This window comes from Mastomys coucha, unplaced genomic scaffold, assembly GCF_008632895.1.
Source record: "Mastomys coucha isolate ucsf_1 unplaced genomic scaffold, UCSF_Mcou_1 pScaffold23, whole genome shotgun sequence".
NCBI lineage: Eukaryota > Metazoa > Chordata > Mammalia > Rodentia > Muridae > Mastomys > Mastomys coucha.
Window position 1 is genome coordinate 59,931,214 of NW_022196906.1, and position 26,751 is coordinate 59,957,964.

The 26,751-nt window shown below is 43.6% G+C and overlaps 1 protein-coding gene across 1 annotated transcript; it reads left to right on the top strand.

Annotated features, from left to right (window-relative positions):
• The first annotated feature begins 695 nt into the window (after positions 1 to 695).
• Mtfmt (mitochondrial methionyl-tRNA formyltransferase) lies at positions 696 to 19,314 on the top strand. Its single transcript, XM_031344483.1, is given in 10 exon segments — positions 696 to 949; positions 2,178 to 2,387; positions 4,675 to 4,797; positions 5,774 to 5,876; positions 7,020 to 7,095; positions 10,276 to 10,367; positions 13,663 to 13,741; positions 15,200 to 15,282; positions 18,896 to 19,057; positions 19,060 to 19,314. Coding segments are annotated over 10 exon segments (1,209 nt in total). The 5' UTR covers positions 696 to 701; the 3' UTR covers positions 19,093 to 19,314.
• The last annotated feature ends 7,437 nt before the right edge of the window (positions 19,315 to 26,751 follow it).

Sequence of the window (26,751 nt, forward strand, 5' to 3'; positions counted from 1 at the left end):
AAGCACACACGTGGTGCACATATATGCACACAAGCAAAACATTCACACATACTTTTTTATAAAGCTGTTGCAAAAGTTCATTTCCCAGCAGGCACATGGGACACGGACACACACTGACTTCAGTTCTAAGCACACATATGGGACAGACAGTCAGACATACACATACTTAAAAATAAAATTGTGGGGCTGGAGAGATGGCTCAGCAGTTAAGAGCACTGGCTTCCCTTCCAAAGGGCCCAGGTTCAATTCCCAGGCCCACGTGGCTGCTCACAACTGTCTCAAACTATAGGGGATTCTACACTCTCACATAGACATACATGCAGGGAAAACACCAAGGCACATCAAACAAAAATAAAATTTAAAATTAATTTGTAAAGTTTTTAAAAGTAGTTTCTTAGCCGGGCATGCCTTTAATCCCAGCATTTGGGAGGCAGAGGCAGGCGGATTTCTGAGTTCGAGACCAGCCTGGACTAAAGAGTGAGTTCCAGTAGTTCCTGTTAAGGGTTATTTTATGCATATTTCATTTGATGTATATGAGCGTCTTGCTTGCTTTGTGTTAGTGCCTGCAGTGTTCTTTGAGGGCCTTGGCTAAATAATACACATCAAATAATACCCTCAAATTTCTTCCTTAGCGGTTACTCAGTTGGGCCACGCCTCCAAGGCGGCCTCGTCCTCTGCGTGTGCCTGGGCCTTTGAGCTCTATGCTCCGCCCCCTGGGCGCGCATGCGCATGGTGGGCCGCTGCAGGCCGAGGTGATGCTCCTTCCGCCGCGCTGCTGGGGTCGGTGGCTGGCGGGAAGGAGGCCACGCTGTTTCTGTCAGTCACCTGCCGGGTTCGGCGGGAAGAACGGCCGAGGCTCCCGGGTCCGCGAGAAGCCACCTTGGCGGGTGCTATTCCTCGGCACCGACCACTTTGCCCGGGAAGCGCTGCGGGCGCTGCACGCCGCCAGGTACCGGAGCGGGGTCCCACGCCGAGCCGCGGCCACCGCCGCGACCCCAGGGCAGCGGGGCTCCCGGGAAGGCGCCCCGTTGGGTCCCGGCCCGCGGAGCTCCTGCGGCTCCGGCAGAACCTGCCAGCAGACCCTCCACCTTCCCGCGCCTGGGAACCGGTATTTGGAGAGGCCCGGCCAGTGCCCAGGGCCGTGGGCGGAGCCGGTAGGCTGAAATGGGCTGTGACTCCAAAGTCCGTCCCTTCCCGACGTTGCTGTGGCTGCCCAGCGGTCCTGTTGGTGGCCTCCAATTTCCTTGCCCTTCTACTCGCCTGTGTTTTCTAGTGTTGAACAGCCTCTAGCGAACCGTCTTCAAATGAATACGTTTCTAAGAACAGTTTCGTATACGTGGAATATTGATGCGATTTGACAGACCTTGTCTGCTAGGGAGAATTATTTGTAATTCAGCCTTTCCTGAATGCCTGATATGTCTACCACCCCACTTCCCTCCCAACTTAAGGTTATTTGGTTATTTATCATTCCCTTGTTTCCTGGAATGTCCCTTCCACTGGTTCTCTCACCCCCATCCCTGCCTTCCTTCCTTCCTTTTTTTCTTTTTTTTCTTTTTTTTTTTTTTTTTTTTTTTTTTTTTTTTGGTTTTTTAGAGACAGGGTTTCTCCTGGAACTCACTCTGTAGACCAGGCTGGCCTCGAACTCAGAAATTAGCCTGCCTCTGCCTCCCAAGTGCTGGGATTAAAGGTGTGCGCCACCACCACCCAGCTGCACCCCTGCCTTTCTACAAATACTTTTCTTCTTAAATAAGATTTATATTTTTATATTTTTAAATTTTATTTGTGTGTGTGTGTGTCTATTAGCATGTGTTGGTGCCTGTGGAGGCCGGAAGAGGGTGTCTGATTCCCTGGAGCTGGAGTGACAGGCCCATGTGAGCTACACCCTGTGAATGCTATAAGGAGAGAATTGACTCCTGAAAGTTTTCCTCTCATTTCCACACACATGCTGTAGTACATGTCCACACACATGCACACAGTAATAATAAGAAAAGATAAAATTTAATTTTTTTGTATTAAATGTAAAAACCATGTTTGTTGGTTGCAAAAAATCTTAATTATTTAAGCTCCAAATGTTTCATGGAGTTAATTGTAAAAATAGATTTGCAGTTCATGAAGTAGTTTAGCTTTGAGCTGTTGCCCTGACACTGTTGAATTTTTTCCCAATCTTTCAAACTCAGAGACGACAAAGAGGAAAAGTTAATTGAGAAACTGGAAGTTGTCACAGTGCCTTCGCTATCCCCCAAAGGACTACCTGTGAAGCAATATGCCATACAGTCTCAGCTCCCGGTGTATGAGTGGCCCGACGTGGGATCTGGAGAATATGACGTTGGGGTAGTGGCTTCCTTTGGCCGGCTTTTGAGTGAGGCTCTTATTCTTAAATTTCCCTAGTAAGTTTTACTTCTAAGGAAATACAGTATAGACATCATGTCTTTTATGAATGGGTCTTGCATCTAAAATGCCATAGTTTAAACTGTGTTTTCTTTTTCTATTTATTTATCCATCCAGACAGGGTCTCACTATATGTAGTCCTGGCTGTCCTCCTGCAATTCACTATGTAGACCAGGCTAGCCTCAAACTCACAGAGAGCTCTGCCTGTATCTGTCCCCTACGTGCACAGATCAAAAGTGTGTACTACCAAGCCCAGGTTAAACTGTGTTTTCTTTACTGTCTTCTTTTAAAATAAGATTTAGGGGCTGGGGAGATGGCTCATCGGTTAAGAGCACTGACTGTTCTTCCGAAGGTCCTAAGTTCAAATCCCAGCAACCACATGGTGGCTCACAACCACCCGTAATGAGATCTGATGCCCTCTTCTGGGGTGTCTTAAAGACAGCTACAATGTACTTATATATAATAAATCTTTTTTAAAAAGATTTATTTTGGCACAAAATATCAAATGTATTAAACTCTTCTCTAGTCCTTGGCTTTTGTCCGCCCTCATTTAAATATCATGTATATGCTGGCAGTCCTAACCTGACTCTCCCTGAACTCCAGGTACCCACCTTGTCCACAGCTCTGCTTGGATGTCTCATAGGCTTCTCTCACTGAAAAGACTTAACCCCTCTGCAGACCTTTATCTAAGAACAATGAACCCTAGCTTCTGGATGCTGGGCCCCAAACCCCAGAGTCATTCTTCAGTTGTCTTGGGTCCCACATGCAGTCCGTCATGTTAATTCTGTCACTAGCACTGTGTCCGCTCTTGTCACCTCCTAGAGAGCCTCTGCTTCTGTCTTTGGCCCTCCCTGTTGGTTGCCTCTTTGCCAACCCAGCAGCTACATTGATCCCTTTAAGGGATCTGTTGGTCAGACCATGTCAGTGTGCTCAGAATTCTCCAGTAGCTTTCAGTCTCAACTTGGACTAAAAGTCAAAGCCCTGTGTCAGCCCATTATGACCTCCACTGATCTTCTGCAGATGCTATTGCTTCTTCTGATTCATTCTACACCAGCTAGTCTGCTTTGCCATGTGGTGAACATGGCAAGCATTTTCTTCCCTTAAAATCTCTGGCCCAGCCAGGCAGTGATGGCACATGCCTTTAATCCCAGCACTTGGGAGCAGAGGCAGGCAGATTTCTGAGTTCGAGGCCAGCCTGGTCTACAGAGTGAGTTCCAGGACAACCAGAGTTATACAGAGAAACCCTGTCTCGAGAAAAAAAAAATCTCTGGCCCAGCGCCTGCCTTTAAACTCAGCATTCGCAAGGCAGAGGCGGCGGCAGCAGGCGCATCTCCTGAGTTCAAGGACAGTGTGGTCTACAGAGTGAATGCCAGGACAGTCAAGGCTATACAGAGAAAACAAAACAAAACAAATCTCTGTACATGTCAAACATATGTACATTCCTTTAATCTCAGCACTTGGGAAGCAGCAGCTGAGAAGAAAATAGTAAATAAAATCTCTGCACTGTTCCCTTTATCTGAAAAACTCCTCATATTTCTGATGTCGTTTTGGTCAACAATAGGTGGTGTATCTGATACTACTCCATAAGATTGTATGGCCTAGAGATGTGGTAGCTGTCTGAAGTTGTATAAATTTCACCCTCAACTGAATATTTGGGTAGGGATATTACTTGATGACACAGTATCTTATTATATATCCCTATTTGCTTTGTTGTTTTAATTAAAAACATTTTTTGCATAGATATACTCATTTTATTTTATGTGCATGAGTGTTTTGCTTGCATAATATGTTTGTGCCCCATGTGGTACCTGGCGTTCAGAGAGGCCAGAAGAGGATGTCAGATTGCCTGGAACTGTAGTTACAGATGGTTGTGACCCACTGCGTGGGGTGCTGAGAACCGAACTCTGGTCCTCTTAACCACTGAGCTGTCTCTCCAGTCTCTGCTTGCTCTGTTTTTAATTCCGTTTCATTGGTTGCTTATGGTAAGAGAGTGAAATCACCTCTGACTTTATGTTTTAGGTGATACAGTCTCAAGGTCATGTACTTTTAACCTTACAGGCTGTATATTACAGGTGATACGCGCTGTCGGGTATTTTCAGGGTGATGATTGTTTTGAAACAGGGCCTCAATCTGTGGTACAGGCCAGCCTGGAACATACAGCTTTCCAAGTGTTAGGATTAATAAGTGCCACTGTACCAGGCTTTTGGAAAGTTTAATGATGAAAGTGCATGTTAGTTTGATAGCAATAACTAATTCCTATACTAATTTCTGCCTTTTCTGATTCAGTGGCATACTGAATGTGCACCCCAGCTGCCTCCCGAGGTGGCGTGGTCCTGCGCCGATAATCCATACGGTGCTTAATGGAGACACGGTCACTGGAGTAACGATTATGCAAGTTAGACCCAAAAGGTAGAACTCATTAAATTAAACTGGTGTGTGTGTGAGCCCTTTGTGGTTGTGTGTGTGTGAGCCCTTTGTGGTTGGGGGAGTGGTCAGGGTATGCTGACTTGGGTAACTCCCCAGCGTCACCCTTTGCCTTTGTAGACACTGAGTGTTCCTGGTCTCTAACATAAGCATGTGTATTCCCAGATTCATACAGAGTCTCTTTAAAGTCCTTGTAAATCAGTCATTGGAATTACTAATACCTGAATTTCTCTAAAAAAATATAAATGACAGATAGATTTGAAGCATGGATTTTTTGTTTGTTTGTTTTTGTGTGTTGGTTTGTTTTGGATTTTTTGAGTTAGAGCCGTTTTATGTCTCTGGCTGGCCTGGCACTCACTGTGGACTAGGCTGATCTCAGACTCGAGAGTTCCTCCTGCAGCTGCTTCCCAGTACTGGTAGTATTAAAGGCATTGCGACCACATACCTACCTTTCTTCCTTTTTTTTAAAATTCATTTTTTTTTTAGATTTATTTTATTAATTTTATGTGTATGAGTACACTATAGCTGTACAAATGGCCGTGAGCCATCATGTGTGTGGCTGCTGGGAACTGAACTCAGGACCTCTGCCGGCCTGCTCGTTCCAGCCCCGCTCGCTCTAGCGTAATTCATTGTAACTGTCTTCTGATGCACCAGAAGAGGGGGTCAGATCTCATTATGGGTGGTTGTGAGCCACATTGTGGTTGCTGGGATCCGAACTCAGGAACTTCGAAAGAGCAGTCAGTGTTCTTACCCACTGAGCCATCTCACCAGCCCCGCACCTTTCTTACTTTTGAAGCAATGTCTCACATATGCCAGGGTGACCTCAAACTGGAGTGACTGACAGGTTAATAGCCTGCAAAAGCTGTCTCTGTGCTATGTATACAAATATATCTGTCTTAACAAATACTAATGTTGGCTACTTTGATGTTTTTTTTTTTGTTGTTTTTTATTTCCTTGCCAGATTTGATATAGGCCCAATTCTCAAGCAGGAAACCATCCCTGTGCCTCCCAAGAGCACTTCAAAGGAATTGGAAGCGGTGTTGTCAAAACTTGGTGCCAACATGGTACAGTGTGTGTCGTCATCAGCAGCAGCATTAGAAGGCTTCTTAAGCAATACAAATCTTAGGATTTGTCATTTTTAAGCTTCATTGGTAGGAGTGGGGATGGAGTTGGTGGCAGTGAGATGTCTCAGCTGGTAAAGGTGCTTGCCACAGTCCCCAGCACTCACATGATGAAAGAAGAGAACTGAAGCCAACAAGTTCTCTGACCCCCGACCTGGGTTCATGTGCACACTGTAAAAAGTAATAAAATAATTAACAACATGAGAGAGATCAAGACCGAGATTGGGACCAAACATGGGCATATTCACCTGTAATCTCAACACTCAGGAGGCTGAGGCAGGAGAATCCTGTGTTTCAGGTCAGCCTGGGCTGATGAGATCTTGTCTTAACAACCAAGCAGGGATTGGTTCCTGTCCCTGGCTTCCTTTGTCCATTATTTGTGACCATTGAGAGTTACAGAGTGGGTGCTTAATAAAAGCTTTCAAATAAAATTGGTGCTCTTCAGTGGTCCCCTCCATTCCATAGTGAGGTATTTAGTTTATTTTCCCAAGGTGCCCTCTCTCCATCCTTACATCTGGCTACTTCTCTCACTGGCTAGCAGCTACTCCCTAGGAACCTGTTCATTTCCCCACTGTATGGCTAGTGCCTCCTGTTCTGGGCACTCCCTCAGAAGTGACTCTACGGTGGCTGCCATTTATGGAAACTGTTCTAGATACTCTGAATTTTCTTTTGCACCCTCCCAACAACATCTGAGGTAATTGTTGCTGACACTTGTTTCACAGACGCAACATCGAGTGCTACAAACACGTCAGAGAATTTTACCAAAATGCCAGCACCCGTAGGTTATGGGATAGGATTGGAGCATGTTCCTGTGAGGCCTCGTTCCCTAGAGTAGGCCTGTTGCTCCGCACAGGCTGCCTGATAGAAATAGCCTGTGCATCCAGGTGCAGTTCAACACTGTTTGAAAAGCAGTTTGGTGACTGTGCTCCACAGAGCACACCCATCAGCACACATCCTAACAGGCGAAGCTAGTTTGCCCCTACCCTTGCTGGAATAGGTTACTTTATGGCATTGAACTCTGATGATTCCTCCTTGTTCTGTTGAATATACTCTGCTCTCTCTCTCTCTCTTCTTTTGTATTTGTAGCTTATCTCAGTTTTGAAAAATTTGCCTGAAAGTCTGAACAATGGAAGGCCGCAGCCGGCTGAGGGAGTGACATACGGTGAGTGGAGGCCGGACATTCTCATCTCTTGTAAAAGTTCTGTTGGCCGTGGTGGCGGCTGAATGCTCTGCCCTCATCACTGCCTTTGTGTGATTTCCAGGTCATAGTTGGTAAGCTCTCAATAGTTCCCCCAACCTTTTATTTTGAGAAGTATTTAGCACCTCTGTTTGCCCTAAATCTTTATGTGTGTATATTTCATGTATATAATTTTAAATTCTGATTGTTCATTAGCAGTATAAATGATGAAGTTCATCTCCAGTTCCGTTAGCATGCACTTGGAGATATGGCTCAGTGGTTAAGAGCTCTGGCTGCTTTTGGGGACAACCTAGATTAGACACCTGGTACTAACATGGTGGCCCAAAACTATCTGTAACTCTAGTCCCAGGATATCTGTCACCTTCTGGCCTGTGGGCATTGCATCAATGTGATACATACAGAGACATTCACATAGCCAAAGCATGCACAAAAGATGAAAAACTAAAATTTTTTAGTCCTAAAACAAAACAAAATCAAAGGCATTAAACATGTCCTGATAGCATCCAATATCCAGTCCATACAGGTCTTAATAAATGTCCAAAGTTGTATTTTTATATCCATTCAGAAACAAACAATAACAATCTAGGATCCAAGGAACACATCTTCAAGACTGCTTGAATCTTTGGTTTTTTTTTGCTAATATAATCCTAATTAGTCACCCCAAAATGTAAAACTTTTTGGTGTGTTTTGAGTTTCTTTTTTGTTTTTGTTTTGAGGCAAGGTCTTGCTAAATAGTTCAGGATAGCCTAGAAATGACGTCAGTCCTCCTGCCTTAACTTCCCAAGTACTTGAATTATAGGCATACACTATCACACCTAAAAATGTAGTTTTAGGGAAAATATTTAAATATGAAAAGAACTGGAGGTGTAGCTCCTATGGAATGCTTGCACGATACCAGGGCTCCCCAGATTGTGAGTTAGAAAAAGATTCCCGGGTCTGGTGAGATGGCTCAGTGGGTAAGAACACTGACTGCTCTTCCGAAGGTCCTGAGTTCAAATTCCAGCAACCACGTGGTGGCTCACAACCATATTAATGAGATCTGACGCCCTCTTCTGGTGTATCTGAGGACAGCAACAGTGTATTTGCATATAATAAATAAATAAAAATTAAAAAAAAAAGAAAAAGATTCCCTTCAGATCCAGTTTCTGTTTCTCTTTCTCTTTGCTTTGTCATTTTTAAAATGTTTGGTTTTGCTGGGCAATGGTGGCGCACGCCTTTAATCCTAGCACTTGGGAGGCAGAGACAGGCGGATTTCTGAGTTCGAGGCCAGCCTGGTCTACAGAGTGAGTTCCAGGACAGCCAGGGCTATACAGAGAAACCCTGTCTCGGGGAGAAAGAAAAAAAAAGTTTGCTTTTTGAGACACGGTCTCATGTAGCCCAGGCTGGCTTTAAACTTGCCATATAGCTGACTCCTGACCCTCCTGCCTTCAACCCCAAGTTCTGGAATGATAGGTGTGTGGCACCACACTTGGCCTTTTTTGTTTATTTAATTTAAAAAAAAGTATTTACTGTCTTTCTGTATGTTGTTTACTTTTTTATTGATTTTTGTTCTTAACAATACATCTATGACACTGCTGCTTTAATTAAAATTTTCTCTTTTTTTAAAAAGATTTATTTGTTTTATGTGTGTGAGTGTTTTTTGTTGCGTGTGTAAGTATACCACATATGGACAGCGCCAAAGAGGGTATTCTGGAACTGGGGTTGCAAATGGCCATGGGCCACCATGTGGGTGCTAGGAGCCAAAGCAACAAGTCCCATGAGCCACTGTGCTGGCTCCTTTTTCTGTCTTATTGGCAGAATTCCCCGTTGCATGGATCTATCCTATTTATTCAGCAGATGCCCTGTTGAGGGCGTGTGAGTTGTTCCCAGTCTGGAATCACTTTATGTACGTGTGCTTCCTAATCCAGTAGCTGAGACCGAGTTAAATGGTGAGATTCCTCCTCATAATCACAGCTGACTCAGGAAGCAAGGCAGACAGATCTTTAGTTCAAGGTCAATCTGGGCTATATAGTAAAGCCCTATCCAAAAAAAAAAAAAAAGCTTAAGTAAAATATTGGAGTAGTTTTAATGTGCATTATTCCTGAGTGACATTACTGTCTTTGCGTGTTTAAGGAGTATTTGACTGCTCTGTATTTCTTTTTTCTGGAGGTATCTTACTGTTGTTCTGTTTTTCTCTATCAGGATTTTGGTTTGTTCCTTTTCACTTATTAGGAATATTTTATATAATACCAGAGTTCAGCCTCTGTAATATGAACTACATGTCCTTTCAGTTTGATATGTTTTAACTTTAACTTACGTATTTTATGTTTGTCTTTTCAAAAATGCTTGTTTTTATTTATTTGTTTACTTGGGGTTTTTTCTGTCCCACCTTGATCATTCAGTTCCGTATAAAAGACACACACAAAGTTTATATTTACAATAAGCCTTAATCAACACTAGAGCTGGGCAGATATCTACCCTCTATGCTATTAGAATCTACTTTCCTATCAGTAACCCTGAATTACTACTTACTATGTTTCGTCTGGGCTGCTCTCAACTCTGACTGGCCAGCCCTTAGGGTCATGGGTTTTCTTATGGCTCACCTAGTCCAAGGCTGCTTCTCCTTCCCTTTCCACCTCCCTCTCATGGTTCTTCTCGGATCCACCTAGGAACTCTAAACAACCCCCTAAACTCCTTCCATGTCTCGACTGCCCAGCTATTGGCTGTCAGCGTCTTTATTTACCAATCAAAAATAACTTGGGAGCAGGTCACACATAATGTCACTTGGGTGTACATGCAGATTCTCTGGGACAACTAGGCCTTGGGGGCCCAGCTTTAGAGTCCAAACAGCCTCAGGTCAACCCACTATAGCTTTTCAGGATCTGGCCCTCCTACAGAAATTCTGGGGATTGAACTCACATTGCGAGACTTGAAGGCAAGCATCTTTACTCACTGAGCCATCTTGCCTGCCCTCTCTGGAGCTTTGACTCCAGGGTTAAAATGTAGTTTGCTCATGCTTTAGTACTTTTTAGATTTACTTTATTTTAACTTCATATTGCAGCACAGAGAACTTGACCATTCTTTCCTATTTGTAATTCAGCCTGACTCTGTATCAGTTCCTGAACACTGAACCCTGTTCATTCTTACTTGTGTCTCGTCTTGCAGCTCCCAAGGTTTCTGCTGGCACCAGCTGTGTCAAGTGGGAGGAGCAGAACTCAGAGCAAGTACTCAGACTTCACCTTGCCATTGGGGATATTGTGAGTTGAATTGTTACATTATGGTTTTACCATATTGTTTCCTTTCTAGGTATATTTATTTAGGAATGAACCTTATAAACTAAACCTAGGAAATTTTCTTAAACTTTTAAATTTTAAGTTTTGCTATAGCCTTGGAAGTCCCAGAGTGCTTTCAAATATACATTCTGCCATATCTCCTAATCAGGTTTGATTATCCCCTATTGTAAAGGAGAATAAAAACAAGGTAAGTCTTCTAACTCTGTCTAGTATATCTTCTGCCTCCGGTGCTAGGGGCTGAACTTGGATCTTCTGTAAGAGCCGCGCTCGCCCTTAGCTGCTAAATCATCTCCAGCCCCCATTTGTTTGTTTTGAGAGCAGGTCTCAGTCTGTGATCCAGGCTGGTCTGGAACTCACTGTGTAGCCCATGTTGTCCTCACATTCAGTCATTCTCCTGCATCAGCCTTCTAAATGCTGGGGTGACAGATATGGCCAATACCTGGTGGCTTCTTTTTTTCTGAGACAATCTCCCAGTGTAACCTAGACTGGTTTTGAACTGAAGATCCCCTTTGTTCCCCCACATACACATAATGTCTTAAAGCATCAGCATCAAAATACAGTCTGAAAATAACGAGCTCAGAGAGACTGAGGAAAATTATTTTTGGTATTTTTTTCATTATGTTTTCAGTCAGCTTTTGTTGCATTCGTTTATATTGTGAATGTGTTAAAGTACCAAAGATGGCATTTCACGTTGCCCAGTAAGTGGTACCATGGGAGCAGTTGGCTGGCCCTTGCCCATGAAGCCTGCCTTAGTTTTTTTTTTTTTAAAGGTTTTTCCTCTTAAGTTTTATTTCATTATTTATGTGTATACTTATGTGTCTGGGTATATGAGCATGTGTATGTGCATGCACACACACCCATGCATGCACAGAGGCCAGGAGAGGCCATTTGATATTTCAGAGCTGTAGTTACAGCTATTTCCTAAATGTCAGGCTTGTTATGTGAGTGATGGGCTATGAACTCCCATCTATCTTCACGATTACACAGTAAGCTCTCTTATCCACTGAGCCATCTCTCTAGCCTGGAGACTCTACCTTTATATTATTTAATGCATATTGGCATTTTGCCTGCATGTATATCTTTATACCGTATTTGTCCCTAGTGTTCTTTGAGGCCAGAAAAGATCATTGGACCCCCTGGGACTGGAGTTATATACAGACAGTTGTGAGCAGCCATATGTGTGCTGGAATCAAACCCAGTTCCTCTGGAAGAGCAGCCTGTACTCTTAACTACTAAGCCTTCTCTCCAGCTCTGTTTCTGCATTTTTAAAATCAAACTGCTTAAGCCTGGTGTGGTGGCACTTTTTTTTTTTAAGATTTTATTTATTTGTTATATGTAAGTACACTGTAGCTGTCTTCAGATCTCATTACAGATGGTTGTGAGCCACTATGTGGTTGCTGGGATTTGAACTCAGGACCTCTGGAAGAGCAGTCAGTGCTCTTAACTGCTGAGCTATCTCACCAGCTCCAGTGGCACATGCTTTAATCCCAGCATTCAGGAGGCAGAGGCAGGCAGATCTCTGAACTACATACTGCGTTCCAGGATAGCCAAGGCTTTGTAGAGCAACAAACAAGCAATGATATAAACAAAACTTACATATACATATATGGTTAATATATGATTAACAGTATTATATACCTGAAATTTGTTAATAGGGTTAAACTAGTGCTGTATGCTTTTTATTTTAAGAAAACCAAAGTTGGGCCAAGTATTTTTCTCACACACACACACACACACACACACACACACACACACACACACACACACACACACGGGGACTGGAAGACAGCAGAGTTGGGTAACTTTATGATCATATTATCTTAAAGTGTAAAGAAGCCTTTCTCTTAAAACATGGTTACGAGCTACTGAAGTCATGTGAGAATAGACTGGTGACTATAAATCCATAAAAATTAAAAACCATTTTAGAAAAGCGACTAGTCATAAGACTCAAAGTTGTCATTTGGAAGGTCTATAAAACATACAAGAATTTAATGTCTGACTTCTTAAAATATATAAAGTTCTCATAAGCTAATGAGAGATTGACTGCCCTGGTTTTCGCTGGTTTGGTTTTGTTGTTTAAGGCAGCATCTTACTCTGCTGCCAGGGTGGACTTGAACTCATGGAGCTCCTTCTGCCACATCCTCCTGAGTGCTGGGACTTAGGTGTGAACCCTCATACCTGCTTAATGGTAGACTTGGGAAGAATCTCTTTGTCATTGGATTTTTCCCCCTTCAGTGCTGAGGGTGGAACCCGTGGCTTTGCACGTGCCAGGCATGTTTTCTACCATCAGTTCTACAACTCAGTTTTGGTTTTGGTTCTTTTGTGTGTATGTATTTGATATGGTAGCCCTGGCTGACCTATAACTATATAGACTAGGCTATCCACAAACTCACAGAGATCCACCTGCCTCTACCACCCAGTGCTGGGATTTATGTAAGTTCTTAGAGGTGTCTCTACAAAACTGTCTTCTCATGACATTTATTTAGTGTGTATGCACATGTGTGTGTGACATGGCATGCATGTGTCTTCTCATCACATTTATTTAGTGTGTATGCACATGTGTTGGTCAGAGGACAACTTTCAGAAATGGATTCTCTCTTTCCATCTTGTGTGGCCTTCACACAGGACTCAGGCCATCTGGCTTAGTAGCAAATATATTTACCTATTGAGCCAGCCAGCCCCACAAAGCTGTTTACTGTCACAGTTTATAACAGTAAGACACTGCTGTCTAAATTAGCAAGAAATTGGAAATGTGTGAAATGTCTTTTATAAAGGAATTACATATGATTTAATAACTGTGATTGATTCACAGATGGGCACAGGTGAAAGAGACACACATCCACTGACGGCCATGCTTTAGGCTTTTGTACTAATAACATTTGGTGTGAGGGGAATAATACAGGGGCATACACACCAAGCTCTTAACAGTGGCTGCCTCTTGTGAAAGTATAAAATTCTTTCACTTTCTAAATTTTAACATAAGCTCTTAATTCTTGCTTCCAAACTGAGCATAAATGTTTAGTTGGACGTATTAAGGCTACTATTTAAAATTTTGACTCTTACATAAGACTTAGGGTCTTACACATACTGCAAAGATGATACAGAGGGTCCTTCAAGCTCTGTTTCAGCAGATTTGATGACTGAGTGCCCAGTCTCTCTGGACATGGAAGAAACATCAGAGTGGGTTAAGATATGGCAGTCTCCAAAAGGCTTTGGGCTTTGTATGCATTCTTCATGAATCCTTCTGTTCCAATTGCAGGTTCCACTGCAGACACTCTGGATGGAGAACCCCATTAAACTTCTGGATCTCGTAGAAGTTAACAACTCCATCCTTGCAGGTACTAACTTCTTTTTTGTTTGTTTGTTTGTTTGTTTGTTTGTTGTTGGGTTTTTTTGTTTTTGTTTTTGTTTTTTGTTTTTTTTGGAGACAGGGTTTCTCTGTATAGCCCTGGCTGTCCTGGAACTCACTCTGTAGACCAGGCTGGCCTCGAACTCAGAAATCCACCTGCCTCTGCCTCCCAGGTGCTAGGATTAAAGGTGTACATCACCACTGCCTGGCAGGTACTAACTTCTGAATAGCTGACAAGTTGTTTTCACTATAGTCCACTTGAAGCCGTGTCAGCCCCCGAATCCCATCTCTCTAATTCTCAGACACAGACTGAGCATAAGGACCTGTGTTTTCTTTTGTTATTTTCAGTGCACTCATGATACACCCTGCAGTTGATCTCCTTATCCCTTGCAGTGTCCCTTCATGTGTATTTTTTCATGCAAGCATCACATGAACTTGGGTGCTGGCAGGCAGTATCGCTGTGCTCCTATAAATTCCAGAGTGGGGCTGTGAGTGACTTAGTCAAAGTCACACTAGTGGACATAATAATGAAAATGTCTGGACAGTGCAGGAGAGCACAGCAGTTCACATACAGTGTTTTCTGAGGTCCCTGAGCAGTCTCTGGATGAGATGAGCAGGAATGTGGGCCACTCTTATAAAGGACAACATTTAACTGGGGCTGGCTTACAGTTTCAGAGGTTCATTCCATTATCATCATGGCAGGAAGCATGGCAGCATCCAGACAGACATGGTGCTGTAGGAGCCAAGAGTTTTACATCTTGTTCCAAAGTCAGCAGCAAGAGACTGTCTTCTGCAGGCAACCAGGAGAGTCTCTTCTGTACTCGGCGGAGCTTGAAAACTAGGAGTCCTCAAAGCCAGCCAACACTGGAACACTTTCTCCAGCAAGGCCACACCTCCTAATGGTGCCACTTCCCACAGGCCAAGTATATTCAAACCACCACACAGAGGAAGTCTCACATCTTGTGAGTTGTTCCACCACTGGGCAGCTAGTTTCTCAAAGTGACAGTACTGAATTGACAAATTCAGCATCAAAGGTGATTCCTGGGAGGTGGAGCAAGAACTGTAGCTTCTGATTTGTGTGGAACTCTTGCCAGAGCACATGGCTTCAGGCAGTTTTAGATTACAGAGCTAGGACTTAGCAAGTATGTCCCCTCCATCATTAGTTTTGCCACTGAAGAGTCTTATTTATTTATTTATTTATTTACTTACTTACTTAATTACTTACTTAATTTTGTTTGTCAGTGCTGGAGATGAGCCCAGTGTCTTGCACATCCTGAGCAAGTGCTGTACCCATGTTACACCCAGGGCTGGAGCAGGCGGCATGCTGATTTCTGTAAAATTCAGCTTGCCTAACTCCATGACACACACATACACACATGGTTTTGATTTTTAAGAAGTACCATGACGTTGCATAATTAGTTCTCTTGTGTTCACTCTCCCTTCTTAGATCCGAAATTAACAGGACACTCTATGACTCCAGGGTCTGTGGTATACCACAGACCATCACAAATGCTGCTGGTTCACTGCAAGGTACATTGACTTTAGCTTCAAGTTACTGTGATTGTTTTTGCTAAATTTGTAATTTGTCTTTCTTTTTCCTTTTCTTTTGAGATGAGGTCTCAAGTAGCCTAGGCCAGCCTTGAACTCACTGCTGACTTTTCTGCCCAGATTGGCCTAAAACTGGTCCTTCTGCCTCTGCCTGCTGAGTGTTGAAACTGCAGGTATATACCACCATACCAGGCTTTCCGTGTACCATTTGTGATGGTTGGAATGAGAATGGTTTCCATGGGCTCATGTATTTGAGTACTTAGTCACGAGGGAGTAGAACTCTTTGAAGGGGTTAGAAGTATTAGAAGGTGTGCCCCTGTTAAAAGGAAGTGTGTCATTATGGGGTGGACTTTGAGGTTTCAAAAGCCCATGCCAGGCCCAGAGTCTGTCTGTCCCTATGCCTCATTTGTGGATCAGAGTATATCCACTCCAAGCAGGCTGCCATAATGATAGTGGACTAACCTCTGAAACTGTAACCAAGCCCCATTTAAATGCTTTCTGCCTTGGCTATGGTGTGTCTTCAGAGCAATCAAGCACTAAGACAGCATTTCCAGTTCAGATTAAGCTAAAAAACAATTTAATTTCTGTAAGAAATAATCAGCTCTCCAGCATATTTTTTTAAAGTAATGAAGGTTTTATCATTGTTACCCAATGAAAGAAGATTCCACAACGATGGACTTCTGAAAGCTACTTAATCAGTAAGCTCTTATATCTCATGTCAGTCATCAGAGCATCTGCTTGAATGAACACATGGCATGTGTCCTCAAGAGCAGTTAACGAGGGCAGTGTCCTCATCGTGTGAATAAGCACCTTGACCAAAAAGCACCTTCCTCTCACATTTCCAGGTCAGTCTGTCTCTGTGGGAAGTAGAAACAGGAGCTCAGGGCAGGAAGCTGGAGGCAAGAACTAAAGCAGAAACCACGGAGGAACGCTGCTTGCTTACATCCTCCCTCCCTCCCTTCCTTTTTACTTTACATATATGAGTCTTTTCCTACATGTGCATGCCTAATGTCCACACAGGTCATTAAGTGAATAGTTAACCCAAGAAGGTGTTGGGTCCCCTGCAGCTAGAGTTAGGGATGGTAATGAGCCACCTTGTACGTGCTAGGAACTGAACCCCATCTTCTGTGAGAGCAGCAAGTGCTCTGGTAAAGGAGCTCTGCAGCCTCCTGGCTGGCTTTCTTATCCAGCCTTCCTGTGTCAGTGAGCAATCAGGAAAGGGCCTCACAGGTGTGCCCAGAGGAGGGCAGAGGGCAACTTGTAGGTGATGGCTCTCTCCTTGCATATGTCCACTCCAGGGATGGCACTCTTTCATCAGGCTGGGCAGCAAGTGTATCTACCGATTCAGCTATCTCATGCCTGAGGAAGGTTTGGGGTTTTTTTGTTTTTTGTTTTCGTTTTTGTTTTTTTGTTTTTCCGAGTCAGGGTTTCTCTGTGTAGCCCTGGCTGTCCAGGAACTCACTGTGTAGACCAGACTGGCCTCAAACTCAGAAATCCGCCTGCCTCTGCCTCCCAAGTGCTAGGACTAAAGGCATGCGACACCACTGCCCAGCTCCAAGGAAGGTTTTAAAACATGTATGTATGTGTGTAGGTTGTGTGAATGCAGGTACATGTATGCCACAGCACACATGCAAGGCAGAGGACAGCCTGGGGTCAGTCTGTGCTTTTCACCTTATTTGAGACCCAGTCTCTGTTCTCCACTGCAGACCCCAGGTCATCTGGCCCATAAGCTTCCTTTGAGACTTCTGTCTCTGGCTCCCACTCCCAGAAGCTGTTGTGTATGTTCTGGGGATCCAAACTTGGGTCCTCGTGTTTGCATGGTAAATGCTTTACCCACTGAGCCATCTCCCGAGCTCCATTTTTTTTTTTTTTTTTTTTTTTTTTTTTGACTAATCTAAAATGGCTGTTGAAGGCCCTCAGGGTGGCTGAGCAGGTAAAGGCTCCTGATGACACACAAGCCTGATGTCCTAAGTAAGTTCATTCCTCAAAATTCACATACAGGTCCACAGAAAGAACCAGTTCCACAGAGCTGGCCTCTGACCTCCATATGTCCTCCATCATGCATACATACAGAGTAATAGTAATACTTCTTTTTAAAAGTTTAAACTGATTGAGAGCCTGCTGTTAGCACTCTGGAAGTGTAGGCAGAAGGATTGTGTATTGGAGGATTGCCTCAGCAACATAGTAAGTTCCAGGCCATCCTCATCCTAGGCTATATAGTGGGGGTTTTTTTTTGGGGGGGGGGTATTATCATTTGTTTTATTTTGTTTTTTTGGTTTTTTTGTGACAGGGTTTCTCTGTGTAGCCCTGGATGTTCTAGAACTCTCTCTGTAGACCAGGCTGTCCTTGAACTTGAGATCCACCTGCCTCTGCCTCCCAAGTGTTGGGATTGAGGTTATCTATGGACACACCTTGATGCTATAGTGGATTTTTTAATGACTGGGACCATTGTTTAACAAAGCTATGGCATATTTCTAAGAAGTGTTCCACATTCTTTCTGTTTCCTGGGTATTTTCTATTTTGTAGTAGTTATGTTAGATTTTGAATACTCACAAAACATGTTTTAAAGTGTGAAAGACTGATCTGCCAACACAGGCTGTGTGTGCAGACCCCTCCACCCCCACCCCCACCCCCACCCCCACTGCTCAGCTTTCTTCAGTTCACTCTGAAGACCTTTCTTCATCTGAGTCTGAATGTACTCATTCTTTGTCTTTATTTGGCTCTCACAGAAGCAATTGTAGCTGGGGAGTGTGTGAACTAGACTCTTTGTTTTGTTTTTTTTCGAGACAGGGTTTCTCTGTGTAGCCCTGGCTGTCCTGGAACTCACACTATAGACCAGGCTGGCCTCAAACTGAGAAATCCACCTGCCTCTGCCTCCCAAGTGCTAGGATTAAAGATGTGTGCCACCACGGCCTGGCAGGAACTAGACTCTTATCAGTTGTGTTGCCTTGTGAAAAATCACCCACCAACCACAAGCATCGGTTATCTAACCTGGGGCTGACATTGGATTTGCCTACCTATTAGATCTGTTGTTTTTAGATTTAAAAAAATTATGTGTGTGTGTAGAGAGATGTGTTCATGTGAATTCAAATGTCCCCATAGGCCAGAGGTATTGAATGCCCTCAGAACTGGAATCACAGGCAGTTGTGAGCTGCCCAGTAGTGGGTGCTGAGAATCAACCTTGGTCCTCTGTTAAGAGCAGTGCATGCTCTTTAACTGTCAAGCCAACTCTCAGGCCTTGACTTGTTATGTTTGGGTAACATTGTATTCTATTTTCTCTGTTGAATAGATCAGGACAGTTGATTTCACTTCTTCATAAGGAACTTTCAGAGATAAGCATTACATGTCATCCAGTACAATGTGTTCTAGGCATTTAGTAACAGCAGTTGTTTCTATAACAGTTTGAGATTTTTGTTGTTGTTGTTGTTTTAAAGATAGGGCTTTACTAGGTAGCCCTGGCTGTCCTTGAAATCAGAGATCGGCCAGGCCTGCCTCAACTGTATCACCATGCCTGACATGGTTTATAAAATACAGTTTATTTTGTTGTCAAGTTTTGTCCCCATTGTCTACTCACTGTCTGTTCTTTGTCCTTTAGGATGGCTGGATTGGTGTTCGATCAGTAATGCTTAAGAAAACACTAACAGCTACTGATTTCTACAATGGATATTTGCATGCGTGGTACCAGAAAAATTCCCACGCTCACCCAAGCCAGTGCAGATTTCAGACTCTAAGACTTCCAACAAAGATACAACAGAAAACAGAATTGTTGCTATGCAACAGTGCATTAAGTAGCTAGGAAGACAACGGACAAGGATCCATTGCACACTTGTAATTTATTAAAAGCTTTATTTACAAGCAACTGCTGTGGTTTTGAAAGAAGATGACCTTGTGGGAGAAAAAGAAATGGTTATCAGGAGGTGGAAGTGTTGCGCTCTCCATTGTATGTAGCAGTTAAGAGTGAACTTTTCTACTTGAATAACACAAGAAATTTAAATAAAATTTCTATTTATAATATTCAGCTTAAAGGAGATTATGTCTTTTGAAGAGTAAGACAACTAAATGGTGTGCATATATTCTAAAAGGTTGTTTTAAATGGTCATCTATGGACTGCAGGCCTAGCTCAGTAGGTAGAGTTGCCTGCTTAGCCTTGGTGAAGTTCTGAGTCTGACCCCCAGCACCTCATAATTGAGGCAGTGGTGCACACCTGTAGTCCTGGCACTCAGAAAGCAGAAGCAGAAGCATCAGAAGTTGAAGGTCAACCTCAGCTATCCACAAGTTCTGCAAGACATTCCTATTTGGATTTTTATTATTGCTGGAAAAAAGTTTACTTTACCCCAGACTTGAAACTGAATTCTGGCTTGGGAGTCATAAACCAGTGACTGTCCAGTTGGCTGGCAGACTGCAGATCTGGGGACTCGATGGCCTTCATGACCGTGTGGACCACATTCTAAATCTGCCGTCTCTCTACCTTTACCTCCGTGGTGCTGCTGTTCTCCACTTCTGGACCTTCTACAATCATTTTACCCTGGGGGCAGCCACGCTGTGGGGACACCGTTACACCAACATGAGGAAAAAGGTTTTAGAGTGAGAAAGGATCTCAGAATTTCATCTCAAAAATGAGGAAATGAAGGCTGGGCAGTGGTAGCACATACCTTTGATCCCAGCACAGAGGGAGACCTCTGAGTTAGAGGCCAGCATGGTCTACAGTGAGTTCCAGGACAGCCAGGGATACACAGAGAAACCCTGCCTTGAAAAACAAAAACAAAGCAAAACAAAAAAAAGATGAGGAAACAAGTTCAGGCATTGCTACATTGTGAAGAATCAGAACCCCAAAATTTATCAGATTTATCTGGGAAGGGGGAGGAGCAGTCAGTTTTCTCCTTCCACCTTGTAAGTCATAGTCATCAGTGTCTATCCACTGAGCTATCTTGCCAACGCTAATTTTTTTTTTAGTAACTTTTTATTTGGTTTGAGAGACAGTGTTTCTAATGCCACTTAGCCTACCTGAAACGGCAAGCTCTGAGTTCACTGAGAGAACCTTTGTCAATAAGGCAGAAAGGAATAGAGGAAGGTAGCTGTGGACCAACACCACAACCAAAAGCAATCTGGGGAAGAAAGGGTTAGTTTCACTTGCTCGTCCATATCACACTTCACCATCAGAGACATTGACGTCAGGAATCTGGAGGCAGAGCTGATGCAGAGGCCATGGAGGTGGACTGCTTACTGGTTTGCCCCTCATGACTTGCTCAACCTGCTTTTTTTGTACAACCCAAGGACAACAGCCTACAGAGGCACTGCCCACAATAGGCTGGGCCCTCCTACATCAATCACTAAGAAAATGTCCTACAGGCTTGCCTACAAGCCTGATCTTAGGGACCGATGTCTCAGCAAAAATTTCTTCCACTCATGTGACTATTCCAGTTTATATAAAACTAACACAGTATCTGACATCTTCATTTGGACACACAGGCACACACCCGAACAAAACAAACCAAGGTGAATAGCTCCTGAGGAATGACTCGTGAGTTTGACCTCTGGTCCACATGCATACATGCATGCATGTACACAGAAACATGAACACATACCTATATGTATGCACCACATATAGGTATGTTAAAAAAACAAAGAATAGCAGCACTTGAGGGGATGGCAGCATGTAACTCCATTATAGACTCCCTGTTTTTCATAGGTGATAACTGATTTTATTCCCAGGACTTAAAAAAAGTTAATACGGGTGCTGGCAAGATGGCTCAGCAGGTAAGAGCACTGACTGCTCTTCCGAAGGTCCTGAGTTCAGATCCCAGCAACCACACGGTGGCTCACTGTAGTAAGCCGGCCCGCAGCTTCACTACACTCCGTGGGAATTCACGAACCGGGAACTTGGAGACCTGTAAGATAAGTGGGTGGGGAAGAAGAAGCGACACCAGGAAAGGATTCTCATCGAGGTGTAATCTTTACTTAGTGAAACGGGATATTTATACAAGAGGCAACTCAGGTATGCATATAGCAACTAGGTGAGTACATAGAGGCAACTCAGGTATGCATATAGCAACTAGGTGAGAACAGACACTCGGGCAGGATCAAAGCTAGGAATTCCAGGCAAAGGCTTCCGGGACATGAAAGGCGATCAAAGTATTAGTCTCTAAGAAAACTGGGTTTTCAGTTCTGGCTTCAATCTCTCGGGCTGGCTCCAGCCCCCTGGTGAGTCGAGCTGTCTCTGGAGTCCTCTCCGAGGAATCAGCAGGGTTCCCACAGCTCACAACCACCCATAATGAGACGCCCCTCTTCTGGTGCGTCTGAAGACAGTTACAGTGAATTATGCCAGAGTGAGCGGGGCCAGAGCGAGCGGGGTGGCAGAGGTCGAGTTCAATTCCCAGCAGCCACATACATGATAGCTCACGGCCATCTGTACAGCTACAGTGTACTCATATACATAAAATAAATCTTTAAAAAAAAAGCACACAAATAAGTTAAAAATACTTATTTATAAGAGGTCTAGTTCAGTGGAAGTGCACTGCCCAGTTCGGCCCTGGATTTGGTCCCTAAGTGCAGAAAACAAAATTTAAAACGCTGCTTTTTCATATCACAGTTCACCATCAAAGGCACTCAGGTCAGTAACCAGGAGGCGGAGCTGATGCCATGGAGACATTTTGTTGGGGAGCTACTTTAACTGTTTAAAACTAGATTACAAAACACTAGACGCCCTTATGTCCTCTCTGGGTTTTAGCTCTGGGAAAGGAACCCAGGGCCTGTCAGGTGCTTTACTGAGAGATACATACACACTTTTTCACCCCACCCATCTCACAGCTGTTTTTTCTTCTTAAGATGTATGTATTTATGTATTTTATGTATATGAGTGTTCTTTCTGTGTGTACATGTGCATGTCAGAAAATGGCATCGGAACCGATTACAGATGGTTGTGAGAGACTATATGGCTTCTGGATATTGACTTCAGGACCTCTGGGAGAGCAGCCAGTCCTTCTAACTACTGAGCCACGTCTCCAGAGCCACCCCTCGCCTCCTCCTCTGCCTCTTATTCTTCTGTTTGGAGGTCAAACCTAGGGCTTAAGCTGCTAGAGTGATATACCTAGGAGCCGTGTCCATAGCCCTGGGCTGCTCTTCTGACAGTAGGGAGTGGGGAGGATTATCAGAATTTAACTCTGAGGGAAAGCCCTTGCACTTATTCCTTAGTAGAGGTTGAGGATAAAGCCTTGTTAGTGGAGTGTGGACTTAGCTTGCATGAAGCCCTAGGTTTGGTCCACAAATCTGCATAAAGTGATGCATGCCGGTAATCCCAGCAAGCAAAGGGTGGAAGCAGGAAGATCTAAAATTCAAGGGCATTTTAGTTATATAGCAAGTTTGAGGCTAGCCTGGGCTACATCTGAACCTGACTTTAAAAAAAAAAAAAAAAAACCCTCAATATAGTCCCTAAGTCGATAGAATTCTGATCTTACAATTAGAAAGAACATAGAGGCTTAGTGCAAATAAACTAATTTTACAACCAAGGAGACCAGACGTGGAGAAAAGGAAAATGTCTTGTCCAAGGATAGAATCAGAAGGGGTGTCTCTCTGTGTGTATGTATGTATGTGTATGTATTTATGTTTGTCTTTCTCCCCTCTACCCACAGCATTGTTTGCCTCCTTGTCAGTGCTAGAATTACAGGGTTTCCTGCATGCTAGGCAAGCACACTACCAACTGAGCTGTAGCCTCAGCCTCAGATTCAGGGCTCTCAAGTCACAGATGGCAGTAAATAAATTATTAATCACAATAACCACATCATCAGTATTCTGTGTGATGGGGCCTTTAGGTCACAAACTAGAGATTAGGCAAGTCAGCACGTTTCTCTGGCAGTTCTACCCAGCGTCTGATCCCTATAATCCACTGCTCTCTGACTAGGACTGTATCTAGCAGTGGGGAAACAGCATCGTTTGGTATGTTGGCGCTGAAGTCAGTATCCGGGGTGGTAATATTCAAAGCAAATGTGGAGATGGCTCAGTGAATAGTGATTTCTTAAGCATGAGGACCTGAGTTCAGATCTCCAGCAGCCCTGCAGAAAGTTGGTGTACCTGTTATTCTAGCAATTAGGAGATAAATACAAGAAGATCGTGGGGGCTCACTGGCCAGCCAGCCTAGTCACTAACTCCAGGTTCAGCTCAGTGAGAGACCTTGTCTCAAAGCATGAGGTGGAGAGCAACCGAGGAAGACACCTGACACTGACCAGTGGCTTCTGCATGCACACCCACAAGTGTGCAATGTGCATTCACATCCGTACATCTGCGTGCATCCCACAGGATGATATTCAAGCTGGGTGTGATGGCATGCTCTGGTAAACTCAGTACTTGGCAGGCTGGAGCAGGGAGAGTCTGGCTACATAGTGAAATCCTGTCTCAAAACAACAAAAAGATGGTATTGCAAGACAGTATTGTCTTTTTTGTTTGTTTGTTTGTTTTGAGACAGGGTTTCTCTGTGTAGCCTTGGCTGACCTGGAACTCACTCTGTAGACTAGGCTGGCCTTGAACTCAGAAATCCACCTGCCTCTGCCTCCCAGGTGCTGGGATTAAAGGCGTGTGCCACCACCGCCTGGCTTTTTTTTTTTTTTAAGTATTTTCCAGAGATTTGTTAACAAATCCCTGGTTTCTGGGAATACTCAGATGGGCCCAATGAAGGGAGGCATTTTAGATCCAAGGCCTAATGCACTGAGACATCACCAGATGAGGGAGAGGAAGGGCCCTTTGTGCAGCTGCTATGATTATAGCACATTGGGCCTACAGAGAGCTGATTGAAGAGCCAAAGCTTATTATTAGATATCAACTTGAAGGCAATGGGCAGCTATGGAAGTATTTAGAGTATAGTATAGTTCTGAATATACTTATTTTCATTATACTAATCACAAATAATATGTTAATAGATTTTTTAAAATTTATTTTGTGTATGTGTGTGGTTTAGTGTATATATGTGCACCATAGGCATGCAGTGCCAATGAGCCCAAAAGAAGATATTGGATCCCCTGGAACTGGAGTTACAGGTGGTTGTGAGCCACCATGTAGATGCTACAAGTTGAAGCTAGGACCTCTTCAAAAGCAGCCAGTGGAGCCTGGCGGTGGTGGCACGTGCCTTTAATCCCAGCACTTGGGAGGCAGAGGCAAGTGGATTTCTAAGTTTGAGGCCAGCCTGGTCTACAGAGTGAGTTCCAGGACAGCCAGGGCTATACAGAGAAACCCTGTCTCAAAAAAACAGAAAAAAAAAAGAGCAGTGAAAACTCCCATCATTCATTTGATCCTCAGTTTCTGCTCAAGTCTAACAATTACATTACTTCATGTATATCTTTTTAAAATTGCAGTGAACTCAAAAAAACAAAACAAACAAACAAAAAATTACAGCAAACAATGGTGCATATCTTTAATCCCAACACTCAGGAGGCAAAGGAGGGCAGATCTCTTGAGTTCGAGGCCAGCCTGACCTGGTCTACAGAGTGAGGTCCAGGACTGCCAGGGTTATTCAGAGAAACCCTGTCTTGAAAAACCAAATAAGTAAAATAAAAAAGTGTGTGTGTGTGTGCATGTACAAGTGTTGGTAGTAACCAGAAAAGATAATTAATCCCCAGGAGCTGGAATTACAAGTAGATGGTTGCGAGCTACCTAATATGGGTGCTGGAAATTGAACTCAGGTCCTCTGCAAGAGCAGCAAGAGTTCTTAACCACTGAGCCATCCCTCCAGCTCTTTGTCAGACATGAATATATATATATATATAATTGCTCTGTGTGATTTAGAGCGAACGATATTTTGTCAAAGAGAAACAAGTCTATTATGATGGCAGACACCTGTAATCCCAGCACTCAGGAGGCGGAAACAGGAGAAGCACTGTAAGTCTGAGGCAAACCTGCGCTGTGGGTATCCACCAGAGAAGACTTCTCAGAAAGGAGTTTAAGCCAATAGAAAGTCTTTATTAGCCGCTGGCAACTAAATTGGATCTTAGATCATAGTGTAGCTCCCAAGCCTTTCTCAGGGTGAACTTTTTAAAAAAGATTTATTTATTTTATTTATATGAGTACACTGTCACTATCTTCAGGCACACCAGATGAGAGCATGGGATCCCGTTACAAGAGGGTTGTGAGCCACCATGTGGTTGCTGGGAATTGAGTTCAGGACCTCTGGAAGAATAGTCAGTGTTTTTAACTGCGGATCCATCTCTCCAGCTCTCAGAGTGAACTTTTAAGCCCCAAAAACCATGTCCTGAGTTGACATACTTCAGTTAACAAAACCAGTTAGCCAGAAGCAGAACTACGGAAGCCAAAAAGCAAGGTTAGTACAGTTAGAGACTTTCCCAGAACTGTGGAGTTGGATAGATTAGGTCTTTGTTTTCATTTTTAGCAGATGGTACTATCTACATTCTGAGCTTTATAGCCCAAATGACACTTCTACCATGGAGTCAGTCATGCTAAGGTCTGGGGCCTGTTATACCTGGTCTTTACATAGAATTCCAGGCCCAGGGAGGTCTACAGAAAAAAGACTTTGTCTTAAGACACACTTCCCCACATTCACCCTACATGCCTAAAGTTTGGGACAAATCCACAAGCCATTTGGCCCCTTGTTTACATTGCTTGGTATTCACAGCATATTTTGTGAACATTCCGGCTTCCTGATGAGAGCCGCACACTGGCATAGATGCTGGACATAGATGCTATGGGAACTTCTGGCAGATGCCACACAGGACAGCTGCAAATTCTTAGCACTCTGTCCACCACGTCTGCCCAAGCTGTGGCCTGCCTAGCTCAGAAGTCTGCTGCCAACAGCTGTGTGCTGAGACAGCTGGACATGCAGACGTTAAATATTCTGTTAAGGGCAAACAGTATGCTTGCCATGTGTTGTGGAACAACTGAGGATTCAAATAACCCTAGGGGGCTTTTCTAAGAGACACAGCATTATGTTAGACCTCTCACATTGTAATAAAATTATATATATATATATATATAATATAAATATAAATAAATAAAATACATCCTATTTACCATATATTTGGTGAAGAGCTGTGACTTTTGAGGGTTGGTTGAGGGTCATTTCAGATTCTGTATCTGCCACTTTTGGCCATAATTTTGGACAATTCAGTTTGCTTTGAGATACAGAATCACAATTTGAGATCCGCTTGCCTTACCTTTTTGAGAACTGAGACATCACTATGTTTTGGGAGAAATGTGTTTGGTGTTTGCCTAAGTTCTAGACTGGAACCTAGGACTCCTGAGCCATAGAGATTTTGCTTTTTTGAGTCGTTGTTTTTGTTTGTGGAGAGATGGTTTAGTGGTTTACTGCTCTTCTAGAGGACCAAAGCTGAGTTCCCAGTACTCAAGTCAGGCCTGAGATCCATCTCAATCATTCCAGTTCCAGGGTATCCAAAGCTGGCATCAGCAGGCACCAATATACCTCCCTCTCTCTCTCTCTCTCTCTCTCTCTCT